Below are 12,335 nucleotides of genomic sequence, written 5' to 3'. Positions count from 1 at the left end.
CAAATACAAATGATGAAATAATATTCTGCTCGTGTTATGAAACGCAGTGAGGTTGACCTAATGTTGAGGAGGGCACCAAGCTACGAGTATTTTCATGATCGACTCATCTGCTCGTTACATATAAATTGTTTGGTCTACATCAGTAAACAGTAGAAAATGACCGTCACGATCTCCTTGAGTCCGATGTGATGTCACCAAATGTGTTTTGTTTGACCAAAAGTCCCAAATTAAAAACTATTTACTATGTTTGAACAAGGAAACTGCTGAATTTGACAATAATGTCTGGATTTTATCATGATTGCAGTTTAGTTTTCTGCTGATTCACTTATCAATTCATCAAGTCATCGTTGCAGCTCTAAAGTGATAGAACCATACATCTTTTCTTCACTGACAAAATAAAACAGAGTCTAAGATATATTGAACATCTTTAATTAGCAAAAAGTCAGGCTTATAAATAAATACAAGAAGTCATTCTTATACAAAATGTTAGGGCTTAGTCTTACAAATGTGTAGCTCTAAGCAGAGTACAGTGGATCACCATTGTCCATAATGTCACTCTGTTGCTCTTCATAGCCCAAATGTAGAGAGGGTAAACAAACCGGTCCAAGTGTGCTTCCGCTCTCATTAGACATGGGAAGTAGGCCTGCCCTCAATTATCACTCCCTGCCTGTAATGAGATTAGTTTGAATCCTGGGAGCGATGATGGGTGAAGAACAACAGGACAACGTTAAACAGACAACTGTGGCATCTACAGCAGCCTTGGAGTTGACAAATGATCCTTTCTTTTAAATGGTTTCACTCTTCCTGAATGAGATACCTCTGGTTCTCCTGCGTTTGTATCATTTGACTCGCTGGTTGTTGTGGTGGTCGTCTGCTCTCCGTCCTCCTCATCAAGACTGGACTCCTGCAGACCCCTACCCAACGTCTCAATGGGCAGGATCAAGGATGCAATGCCACCCAGCAGACTAAAGCCGCAGTACAATGACAGGGTGCCATACACTGATGTCCTGAGCAACACCTAGAACCAAAACCCAAAATGTGAGGAGCCAGGCGGAGAAACAGCCTGAAAGAGTCTGATAACAGAATGGTGCTGGAACTTCTGCACACCTGCGCCACAAAGGGGGTCATCAGGGCACCCACCTTGCTCATCATATTTGAAATCCCCATTGCTAATGCTCTGTTTTCTGTAGGGAACACCTAATGAGAGGAGAGAGCATTTTGTCCAGTTCATATTAGAGCGGTCCTCAACCAAAGAAAATCGACTAACACTGTCAACTAATCCATTAGTTGCTTTAATCGACAGATCTTTAGAATAGAATTTCTCCACAAAGAATCACACAAAAACAGTCATTCAGCATAAAAAAAACATTGAAAAAAAGATGGATTATCTAAAGAAATTAGTTGCCTAATCAACTAAGAGGGGGCAGCCCTAATTCAAACGATCTAAAAACAAATGTTAACTTGGTAAAAGACATACCTCTGGTGTGTAAACGAAAGCAACTTGGAATCCTCCAGAGATGAAGGCTCGGCCTATAAAGATGCAGATTGTGACAGCTGTCCTGCATGGACAGAAAGACAGTTAAGATTGAGGTTTTAATATATTGCTGCTGTTCCAATGTGACACAACAACACAGTGACACAAACTTACCTCCCAATAGAAGCGTATATGGGCAGAATGCTCAAAGAAAACATGAAGAAACACAGAGCCATGCTCTTCTTCCTGCCAATACGGTCAATTGCCAGAAGGATAACTAAAATACCTGAAACAAGCATGAAAATCAAACATCTTTTAAATGTGGCAGTCAAGACACAGTGTGAATTAATTACAATTCAACAGATAAAGAAATATGGAGGAAACTCTGTACATTGGCTCAACGCTGTTCTTGGCATCATGAAGGTCTTCACCTGAAAGTTTTAATTACATACCACAGCTCTGAGAAAACACTACTGAGCAGCATTTTACCTGGGAATTCAGCTAAGGTTGTCCATAAAAGGTCTTTGTAGTCGGCTGATGTCAAATATTTGCATTCCAGACTACAGCTTGGTTCAATCTTGGCCCCTTGCGTTGCTATGAGGAAGGAAGGATAGCTTTGTTTTGGGGTTTGTTCCAATTTAAGACGCAATATGACAAAAGCTGGTCCACAGGGTGCTGATACTCACTCTCATATAAATGTCCAGCTTGGAACAGCTCAGTCGTCAACAGGATTATCCCGTAGTAGGAGAAGGTGTTTACAAACCTTTGGATAAAAACACAATGCAGCGTTCTAAGTTGTGTACACGTAGTTGAACACAAAGCATTAAAACACATAGCTGGACTAACCTACTAGAGGAGAAATAATTTCAAATCTGTTGCTCCCTCTCTCTGTGCATTGTGTGTACACACACCTTTAATTTCCCATCATATAAAGTGCACACAGCAGACTACACAAGGCAGTCTCAGCACTATCTTTCCTGTGCCATGGGTACCAACCACTATTTAGTAATCCAGCCTGGATTAAATAATCACTTTAGATCAAAATACCAGAATACCGGAAAGTTGACAGAGAGGAGAAAATGTGTTATTTAAGCTAACCATATAAACCACAGAAGAAGAGTAGTCCTCCAGTACCGGGGAGAGAAGAGAGCTTTGATACATCCACGGCCATTCTGTGAAATAAAAATGACACTAATTAAAAGGCTAATTTATTAATATCAATAATTAAGCATTGTATTGGACACTTGTGTCCTTTACCTGAAAGAAATGCCAGAATTTGTTTATCTTTAACCTCACCTGTTTATAGGCGATAAGCTTTCCTTGCGGCATGGCCTTGCCATTCTCTTTGGCGATGCGTGCTAAAGTTGCCATGGCCTTCTCTGTTTTTCTGCTCAGCACATTAAAACGAGGACTTTCAGGTAGCCACTGTGTAACACAGAAAAGTTCCGTTGGAGCTTGATTCTTGGCCGGTTTTATTTTATAACCAACATACTTACGAAGGAGAAGCAAACAAAGATTGCAATTGGTATGGTAGACAAGCCGAGCAGCCACCTCCAGCCGAGAGTGGGCATTGTCAACAATGCCAGGAGGACCGCGAACACAGAGCCAAGTGCCCAGAATGCCTGATGCACAAAAAAACATCAATCAGGAGGGAATCAATAAGCGGTGTGCTTGATCAGACCGAAGATTCAACACTGGAATCGGTTAAAGTCATGCAGAGATAACAAAACCACCACAGTACCGAAATCAGCATGACACAGATGCCTCTCGACTTCTCTGGAAGGAATTCTGAGTACAGTGTCACCCTTAAAAGAGACCCAACGTTTGTTGCAAATCGTTTCATGGCTATTGAAATGTGCAGGTCTGTTCAGTGCAGGCTTCACAAGGAGAGGAAGCAGCTGAACTTACGACTGAGGAGCTCCTCCGAGACCGCAGCCTACGAGGCCCCGCAGGACCAAGAGCCAGCTGTACACCGGAGCAAAGGCACTCAACAGGCCGTAGAACAGAACCCAGCACATACAAAGCATCAGACCCTGTTCACCACAGAGACAAAACACAGAAAACACACACGTTAAACATCAAATCATGTACAAAAAAACCTCACTAAATCATTAAAAACCCAAATATGAGACTTACTGCTTTTCTGCCATAGATGTCAGACACATTCCCCACTACAGGTGAACCGATCCCCATTCCTACAAACACCACCTGAGGCAATAAAAACAACAAAAAAAGATCTTGAGAGAGAAGATTTTAACACATTTCAGAATTAACTTGCTATAGAATAACACTTTGAGTATACAGTACTTAAAAAAGGGACTTTACCGATGTTATGAGAGCCACCTGATAGCTTGGCAGTCTCCACTCACAGTGCAGCTGGGGGCCCAAGATGCTGAGGATCATCATCTCCATGGCGTCTCCTATCTGCTCTCAGAGAGGCAAAAAGCTACATTACATTCAGTATCTGGAGGTCAGAGTGACGACTGTTCTGCGTGTTTTAGGATTCTTACCCATGACAGTCCGGTGAGGACAGACATTTTCCACTGGAACTTTCCAAAGCCGAAGGCCTCAAGCGCATCGTCTACTGTGAAGGTTTCTGGAAAAAGGACAAGACAGTCACTGCAATTTAAAGTATGCATTGCTGAAGAATCACAACAAACACAACATAATACATGAGTAATATGTTAAAATATTGATATTGGGTTTTACACATCTCAAAAAAAAAGTTAAATAATGTTGAAAAAATATTTTTTCTAGGAGCTTAGAACTGTCTCTTTAAGAGCAACAGAAGCTGATTAGACGTCATCACTCGAATGTGTTGCTTCAGATCAGCACAAAAGTTTGTGTATAAACTTAAAAAGTACATCTTTGAAGTATTTGTTCTTTCCTTAAGTTTTTTTGTTTAATGCTACAATGTACTTCTGTTCCCCAACATTTTAAAAGGGAAATACTGTAAAAAAAATGTCCCCAACACATTTTTTAAGCAGCTATAGTTACTTTTCAAATTGAAATTTAACAAACAACCATTACATTAAAATATGTTGCATTGTTATAGATTAAACTACAAAAAAGTATATCAAACAAATAAAATGATATCTACGTTGTGCAACCACAACATTAATGTATTGCTCACATGTCAATGCATCAACAATATCGATCCAATGATATAATGATGAACCCTGACGGAGGCAGATGAATAGGTTTAATTTTGACACTTCAAGTACATTTTGCTATCAATACTTTTGTACTTTTAATTTTAAATGCATGACATTTTTAGATTGCTGCATCACTACCTTTACTATAAATTATTGAAATACTTCTTCCACTACTGATGGCAGGTCAGGTCAGCTACACTGCTGCAATGTAGCAGTCCTCATCTTATATGCAAACTTTCTCCCACCTTCTCTCTCACAAAAAAAACAAGCATAGTTTCAGTTTGCAAGAATTACACATTTAAATCGAAAGGCCACCTTGTTGATTGTATATTTTTCACACATGGATAAGATCAAAATATGAATAAACTACAACTAATAATTGTTCTACAGACCTTCAGTTTCACAAAATCCAGTTGTGGATGCATAGTTTACTCCCTCTGAGTAGACTCTTGCTGAGGTTATGGTGCAGCTCTCATTTTCTGTGTAGTCCTCATTGCTGTGACACAAAAAGTTCACCTCACTCCTTAATGTAAGCACACCAAAGGGAGAAAAATAGGCATTATTAAGCACAAAAGGTTGAGTTTCAAGTACAATATGTAAATTTTTTGTAATTATAAAATGAATTTGCCTCAGCCTGGAGATACATAGCTCTGTGACAGCACACCGTGAGCGTAGCGCAAACTAAAAATGTGTGTGGGACAAACTAACAGGGGTCTTATAACAGGTGGTTTGATACTTTTATCTGCCTATACTAGCATGAGAAACAATATGGGCACATTTAGTAATTTCACCCCGAGGAGGTAGTTGGCCCCAGATCACATATTTAAAGATATTAAAAATATATCAATAAAAAGCTTTTCGGCACCCATGGCAAATAAAAGAGGCGTGACACGCAGCTGGAATAATCTCAAACCATGGCAAGACTCTACAAATGTATAGCTGTTCCTTTTGTATTCATAAATTGTAGTTATTTAAGGTGATCAGATGTGTGATCAAACTCTCTACCGTTCACAGTTTATGTAGCGCCTCATAAGGTGCTGTTCTAACTGCATTAATGACATTCACCTTGATATTATGTTTTTATCTTGAATGTAGGCTTCATCCAATTCAACTGCTATAATCGTGACATATGTTTACAAGTGCAAACAGCTGCGGACGTCAATTTATTAAATCAATAACAATGTTCTCTTACATTAAGCACTACCTTGCTGTATTTCATGTTGTCATATTTACAGTATGTATAATATATATATATACATATATATATATATATACATATACATATATATATATATATATATATATATATATATACATATATATACATATATATATATATGTATGTGTGCATGCGTGTGTGTGTGTGTGAGAATAAAAAAGTATGACATGATATTGTTGTCCCATTATGCCACGTTGTGAATTGAATTAGTAGGTTGTCTTGAATACAGTTATACTGCTCTAAAAGAGATCATAAAATACAGAAGTAGGGAAGGATATCTCATTTTGTGTAGTGCCTGTTACCTCAACTCCTCTCTCCTCGCATCTCCCGTGGGCGGGGCTCAGACGCGAGGAAAGGAATCGAGGATGAACAAACTGGAAAATGAGAAAGGGAACCCTGTGTTTTGGCTACTTCTTGCATGCAGTCTAAGGTTTAACGTCACAACGCTATGAACTGACTTTCCTCTGGCAAAGTCTGCAGAAACACGGACTTACGGGAACTGTGCATACATAATCAGGCACTTTGCGATTTGACAGTTGGAAAGCCCTAAACTCTCGCGGACTTTTGGGAAACGCAACTCAAAGTCTGAGTCCATTAAATGTTACTATACGTTATTGTTAACTTATTTAAAATACTGCTTTGTCTCTTTATGACCGATTCGCCAACACCCGTGCTATTTTCTAATAAGTTTCCACCCACAACACTCTGGTGCGCAGACAGTTGCCAGACAGGTTCTTGACTCAGAGTAGGCTACATTACCTGGTACCATACATAAACATGAGGGAATATAACAGTGAAATCATGTGGTGGTTTTACCTCCGTTCAGGATTTCTCCATCGTCTGTAAATAATGTTTTTTCGGCGCCATCTGTCCATTTCAGTTAAGTGTTAGCGAGCTGAGACTTTTACCTCACAATATTCTTTGTAGCTATTCATCAAATATTTGTATAGTCTCAGGTGTCACTGATACACCCAATCAGAGAGCAGTACCTCAGGGGAAGAAAGGAAAGAGGTTATTAAAACACGAGTTTCGCTGGATCAGCCATACTTATTCAAACATTCTCTCTAGAGGGCTAGATGTATGAATAAACAATAAGTAGCGATGATGAGATAGAAAATTATCACTTTGCATTTTTCAGCTTTATCACTTGGTGATAATTTGGTAAAAAAAAAAAACAAGACACAAACTATGAAGCCAGTTTTTAAATATTCTTTTATTTTATTTGATTGCTGCCAGTAATGAAATGACAAAGCACAAATCCAAAAGCAGAGATAAATCAAACTGTAATAATCTTCCCTCGTCCCCTAAAGGCTCTTAGCTTCTGTTCTTATCCAGTGGGACTTACAATAAGTACAACAGTGCGCTAAGCTTAAGATAAATTAGTTGATTGATCACCAAAAGTTAAAGCACAGACAGGGAATGTGTGCGTGTGTGGTAGAGGTCATACAACTCTTTGAAATCTGGGATTACAGAGTTGAATTTGTCAAAATAAATGTTCCTTATTTCATTGAATCTTTTTTTTCATTGAAACATTTGAGGAGGCTGATTGACTGTTATACCCTCTAGCCGACAGCAGGTTGTGCTCTCATCTTTCTGGTGTGTCAAATAGCCGCAATGCTTTCTCTGTAAAGGCTGCTGCTGTCAGAGATTCTTGTGTTCATAGCTGAGTGTATGTTGGTTCATATTCACACACACACACACACACACACACACACACACACACACACACACACACACACACACACACACACACGAGAGAAAGAGATGTATACAATACAATGATCTAAAAGTACTCCATTACAAGTAGAAGTCATGAATTCAACATCCTACTAAAGCAAAAAATAAAAGATGTATTATCACTTCATTTGTTTGTATAGTACAGTATGGTGTTGTTACTTTTTTTCTCTCTCCAGCATTATCTTAAATCAAACTATGAGAGAAGATTAGAAGGGAAATCAACTCATAGACAACATGGCAAGGAGCACCAAGCCACTGGTTTAATCTTTAACAAGTCACATAGATATATATATTATACCTTTATCTTACACTTATATATATTTTTTATGTTTCTGAAAAGTAGCTGTAGCTGTCAGATAAAAGTAGTGGAGTAGAAAGTACAATATTTCCCTTTTAAATCTGGTGGAAGTATAAAGTAACATAAAAAGGTAAGTACAGTACTTGTGCAAATGTACAGTGTGATGTGCTGGTAAGCAAACCACAAAAACAAACGATATTGAGTATTTACCATTTACCAGCCATCTTGTACGTGACTGATGGAAGTTTTCTGTCCTCTGCACCCGTTCAAGTGAATAAGGCCAACCTGAAAATAAAAGCTGTCGAAAAGTAGGACACCGTGAGGACATGCTGAGGCTGCTGCATTATGGGACGGTCATAAATACAGGTAGAATATACAATACATCCTCAGGTCACATCAGCTGCTCGGCCAGACTCACGCAGAACGACACAGAACCTCAGCAGAGCTCTTCTGAATTGCACAGAGAATTAAGACATGGATTCAAAGGTAAGACACAAGATATGCTGTACATGCTTAAAGCCTTCGACACTTTAATGACCTATCCTACGAACAGATATTCGATCTGTTAAAATCCTGTTTGCATGCACACATTACGAAAACAGCAGGTTTTGTGATGCTGTACATTAGTTGTTGTGTGATTTGTTCCCTGAATGCTCCACTTCTGAAACCGTCAGCCTCACAGCTCGGTTTAGTCTTCGGAGTCCTGCCCTGTCGACAGTGAGCTGTTTGCTCACATAAATAAAGGATTAGTTGAAAGTTTAGTTGTTTGGGACTAATCGGACCTGTGAATATTTATTTGGACAAGTGGTGGATCAAGGACACTTTGTGATCCAACTTGTCCTTCACTCTTTAGAAACACGATTGCAATAGACGTATTATTTACCTCTTTTTTTCTGTCCTTATCAGATATTGAGACGTGTTCTTGTGTTTGAGTTAGTACTAAACAGTATGTGGTTTGAAGACTTTTTTTAATGGTACACTTTGAACCCTCAGTGCAGTATTGAAACTATGCATGAAATGAAAAGAGATACTCTAGTAACCAGTGGTTTGCGTTATCATTAGGGCTGGGTATCTAACCTCAAAAGTTTTTAAAGATTGATCAAATGTAAATACACAAAGTACTGAAAATGTACAGCTAGTTCTCAGATTTTTAGTCTTCTGACTTTATATACATTTAAAAAAATATCTACAATACAATATTATTTTATTAGACGTGCACTGTATTTTATCATATTATACTGCGCTGTATTTAGGCACAGTCATATCATGGAGTTAATACAGCAACCACCAGTAATGCATTTATCAGAACTTTGAGCCTAATCTGTTCAATGAAAAATTGTGTTTATGGTATTGAAAACTGCTTTTTTGTATCGGTACCACAGCTCGCATATCCAATTGTAATTTTTTTTTAAAAGTACTAATGCATCCCTTGTTATTAGAGCCGTTTAGCATTGTTTTGATTTAGTCTTAAGTAATTATAATTGTTTTCCTGTAAAACACAATAAAAATAGTAGGTATCTAATACAGCAAATATTTTCAAGCAGAAGTTGCAACTGCATTTATATTTTAACTATACAGTAGATTAAATCAACATGTGCCGAACACATAGGATTGGATTGTTGAGGTATGAGGTGTTGCTATCAAATGATACTGGGTTTTCCATGAGAGCAATGTAAATCAATAAGACGTGGCCACCACGGCTCATCATTGAGTAGATCCTTGAAACCTCTCAGTATTTGCATAATGGATTACATTATGCTGATGACCATTTTTTCCAGCATGCTCTCTTATGTCACCATGTATTTTGGCCAATCTAAGTAACGTAAGATGCCTTTGTTGATGCTTACAGGAAGCACAATGTTAAATTTTAAACAGACGGAATGAGAGGGCGATGTTACGCTGCCCGCAGGCCTGTCACAACTGACCCACAAGAGAAAGGTGAGATAGAAGCACCGGGGTACAATGTTGTATTATAGTGATATCAATAAAAAAAAAAAATAGCACTAAAAGTACAATGGTCCATCTTCATCTGTTCCGTCTCTCCACATTTCCTGTTGGCACTCCATAACATAAAGGCATACATATTAAAAAATACTAATTTGTGGCTGTGTACATTAGGACACATAAAATCAGTTCAGCACCGTGTTACAGATTAGTCATTTGAATACATTTTTTATTTTATTAATTAAGGTTGATTTTAAAAGCTTTCATTGAAAACTGAATGCATAACAGTAGCACATTACTGCAGTTCTGAAATAATCTGTGATTTTGACAGGTGGCGTCACCGAATCAACAGTAGCTTGATCCAGAACTGGTCTCATCATTATGGCTCTAATGAGCAGCTAGTAATTAGTTTGAAATGCATCTGCCTAATCAAAGATCAGTAATCGAATACCTGTGCTGTAATTTTGTGGGGAGGAGGATGAGGACGGGTCTCTGGGAAGATAGAGTTACTACATCCTTGTATTACATACCTGCACACACACACACACACACACACACACACACACACACACACACACACACACACACACACACGCACACACGCACGCACACACGCACACACGGAAATACATGCACACGCACTCTTCCTTAAACACATAGAGTAGCTGTTCAACACTCAGGTGAAGCGCTGAATGAATGTTTGCTGCCTGGACTCCATGAATGTTTAACCAGCCTCAGTGCTTCCAGAGCCAGGTAGCTGATTACTGCCTCATTACCTACATTGCAGGGACGCCAGCTAGGTAGGAAGCAGCAGTGCCACACTCCTCCTCCTCCTCCTCTTCTTCTTCAGCCGCTCTGTCCAAGGTCGTGATAACGGGCCTGCTACGAGCCAGTATTTGAATCAGGGACCGATGCAAACCTGAGCAGTAGAGGAGACAGTAGATTCTTGGTGAAAGACCTGTGCTGACTTAAAGAGGCTCCACTATGGCTGTGTTTGTCTGAGTTGTACACCTGGAGGTTGAAGTTCAAAGTTATTTGGATTTCTCAGGTTCATCACACAAGACCGATTCAACCATGACGCACAAGGCTTTGGAAGTAAAGGAGGTAATTACATGAACATGGCTTGTATATCTTGGCTGCAATTGTGTTGTACTTTAAGTACTTGAGGATTATTTTAAGGGATTGTATTTAAGAAAATACAGGTAAAAACTCCAGATGTTCTCATACTGGATGACTACTTCTGTGGACGTGCCACAGTAATGCTCTAATTCAAATGAAGTAATGGCTGCACTTATACATTTCACAACCTCATTTAATCAAATGACAATCTGAAATGTGAAAGGGGTTGCTCGTTGTGACAAATCCATAGAGAATTATCAATCGACTCGAGCGTTTTAACGTTTTTTAGCCCATTGGTTTTGTTTTAATGTTTTGGTTCACTCTGCTGCAGAAGCAGTTTTTAATAAAAAACATCTGAGGAACCCACTGCACGTTACCTGCTCAGCACTAAACAACAGACAGAGAAAGTTAGTGACTTGCTTGTAAACATAGTGGAGCATTTATCAGATAGAAAAGACAGCCATTTCTTTTAGCAGTTGGTGGAGACCAAAATCAGAGCTAAAAGAGTGAATTTTGGACATCAGGTGACATGAAACATGACATAATGAATGCTAATGTTGCCCTATATTTGCTGGATGAGGAAATAGAGCACAACGTTCTAAAGCAATACTATGTGAATGTTGTGTGTTCAGTTCGTTTCACTGACCCCAAGTGGCCGAAAAATAAATGAATGCTTCTTTAAATAAAAGCTGACCATATATTACTGTCCAGAAGTAAAACATGTTTAACCAATTCAGCGATGCAAAAATAGCCAAATAGGGTAATCGGTTCATAGCATGGTGACTGTATGCTTGTGTGAAACAGAAGCAACAGAGGAGGTACTGGACCTGACTGGTGTGATGGAGGCCTGTGACGGTCAGGTTTCTCTAGACACCTGGAGCCCCCTAAATGTGTGTTGCCCTGGGTGATGTGTGGTGTCAGTCAATGGCCCACGAGGAGCGCTATCTCTTTCAGGAGCCTAACTGCCACTTTGTGGCTGCGTAACAGGATCCGGCACCATACTGGATAGACAGGGACAAAGGAGCGCCCTCTCAGGTGATGGTCTCCGGGTCAGATAGACTTTCCTGTTCCGCTGAAGCCTGACATCAAAATTTGATGTTTATCGTAGATATTCATGTTGGATTTTTTTGTGTTACCTTATACATGTGACAGTGTTTTGTTCATCTTCTTTGTTCATATCTTAAAGTCTTGAGCACTGTCCATTTTACATCCGACGTCAATGTTGCAAAAGAAAAAGCCACATCCCATCTTGTTGCTTTTTTCTTTAGCAAAACTGTCAATCCTCTTACTGCATAGTATTGTTTGACGATCTGCCGTTTGTTCAGCAGATGTAATGTATCCTCTAAATGGCAGAAAAATCTCTGCCCTGCACTTTGGGCCCAGCCAACA

The 12,335-nt window shown here is 39.2% G+C and overlaps 1 protein-coding gene across 1 annotated transcript; it reads right to left on the bottom strand.

The window, feature by feature from the left end:
- Positions 1 to 453: 453 nt before the first annotated feature.
- On the bottom strand, positions 454 to 6,754 carry LOC137868646 (synaptic vesicle 2-related protein-like). Its single transcript, XM_068705523.1, has 16 exons — positions 6,665 to 6,754; positions 5,022 to 5,152; positions 3,985 to 4,070; positions 3,800 to 3,898; positions 3,611 to 3,682; positions 3,383 to 3,507; positions 3,216 to 3,279; positions 2,971 to 3,096; positions 2,771 to 2,899; positions 2,573 to 2,646; positions 2,161 to 2,237; positions 1,964 to 2,068; positions 1,649 to 1,760; positions 1,478 to 1,559; positions 1,108 to 1,197; positions 454 to 1,018 (listed from the first exon to the last, which is right to left on the bottom strand). Exons 1-16 carry the CDS (start codon positions 6,721 to 6,723, stop codon positions 749 to 751), a joined length of 1,701 nt encoding a protein of 566 aa, XP_068561624.1. The 5' UTR covers positions 6,724 to 6,754; the 3' UTR covers positions 454 to 748.
- Between the last annotated feature and the right edge of the window lie 5,581 nt (positions 6,755 to 12,335).

Source organism: Cebidichthys violaceus, unplaced genomic scaffold (genome assembly GCF_023349555.1).
Source record: "Cebidichthys violaceus isolate CVI_PGR_0920_01 unplaced genomic scaffold, fCebVio1.0.p SCAF_12, whole genome shotgun sequence".
NCBI classification, from domain to species: domain Eukaryota; kingdom Metazoa; phylum Chordata; class Actinopteri; order Perciformes; family Stichaeidae; genus Cebidichthys; species Cebidichthys violaceus.
Note: the sequence above shows the minus strand (reverse complement) of the source record. Positions and strands in the feature narration are given on the sequence as shown.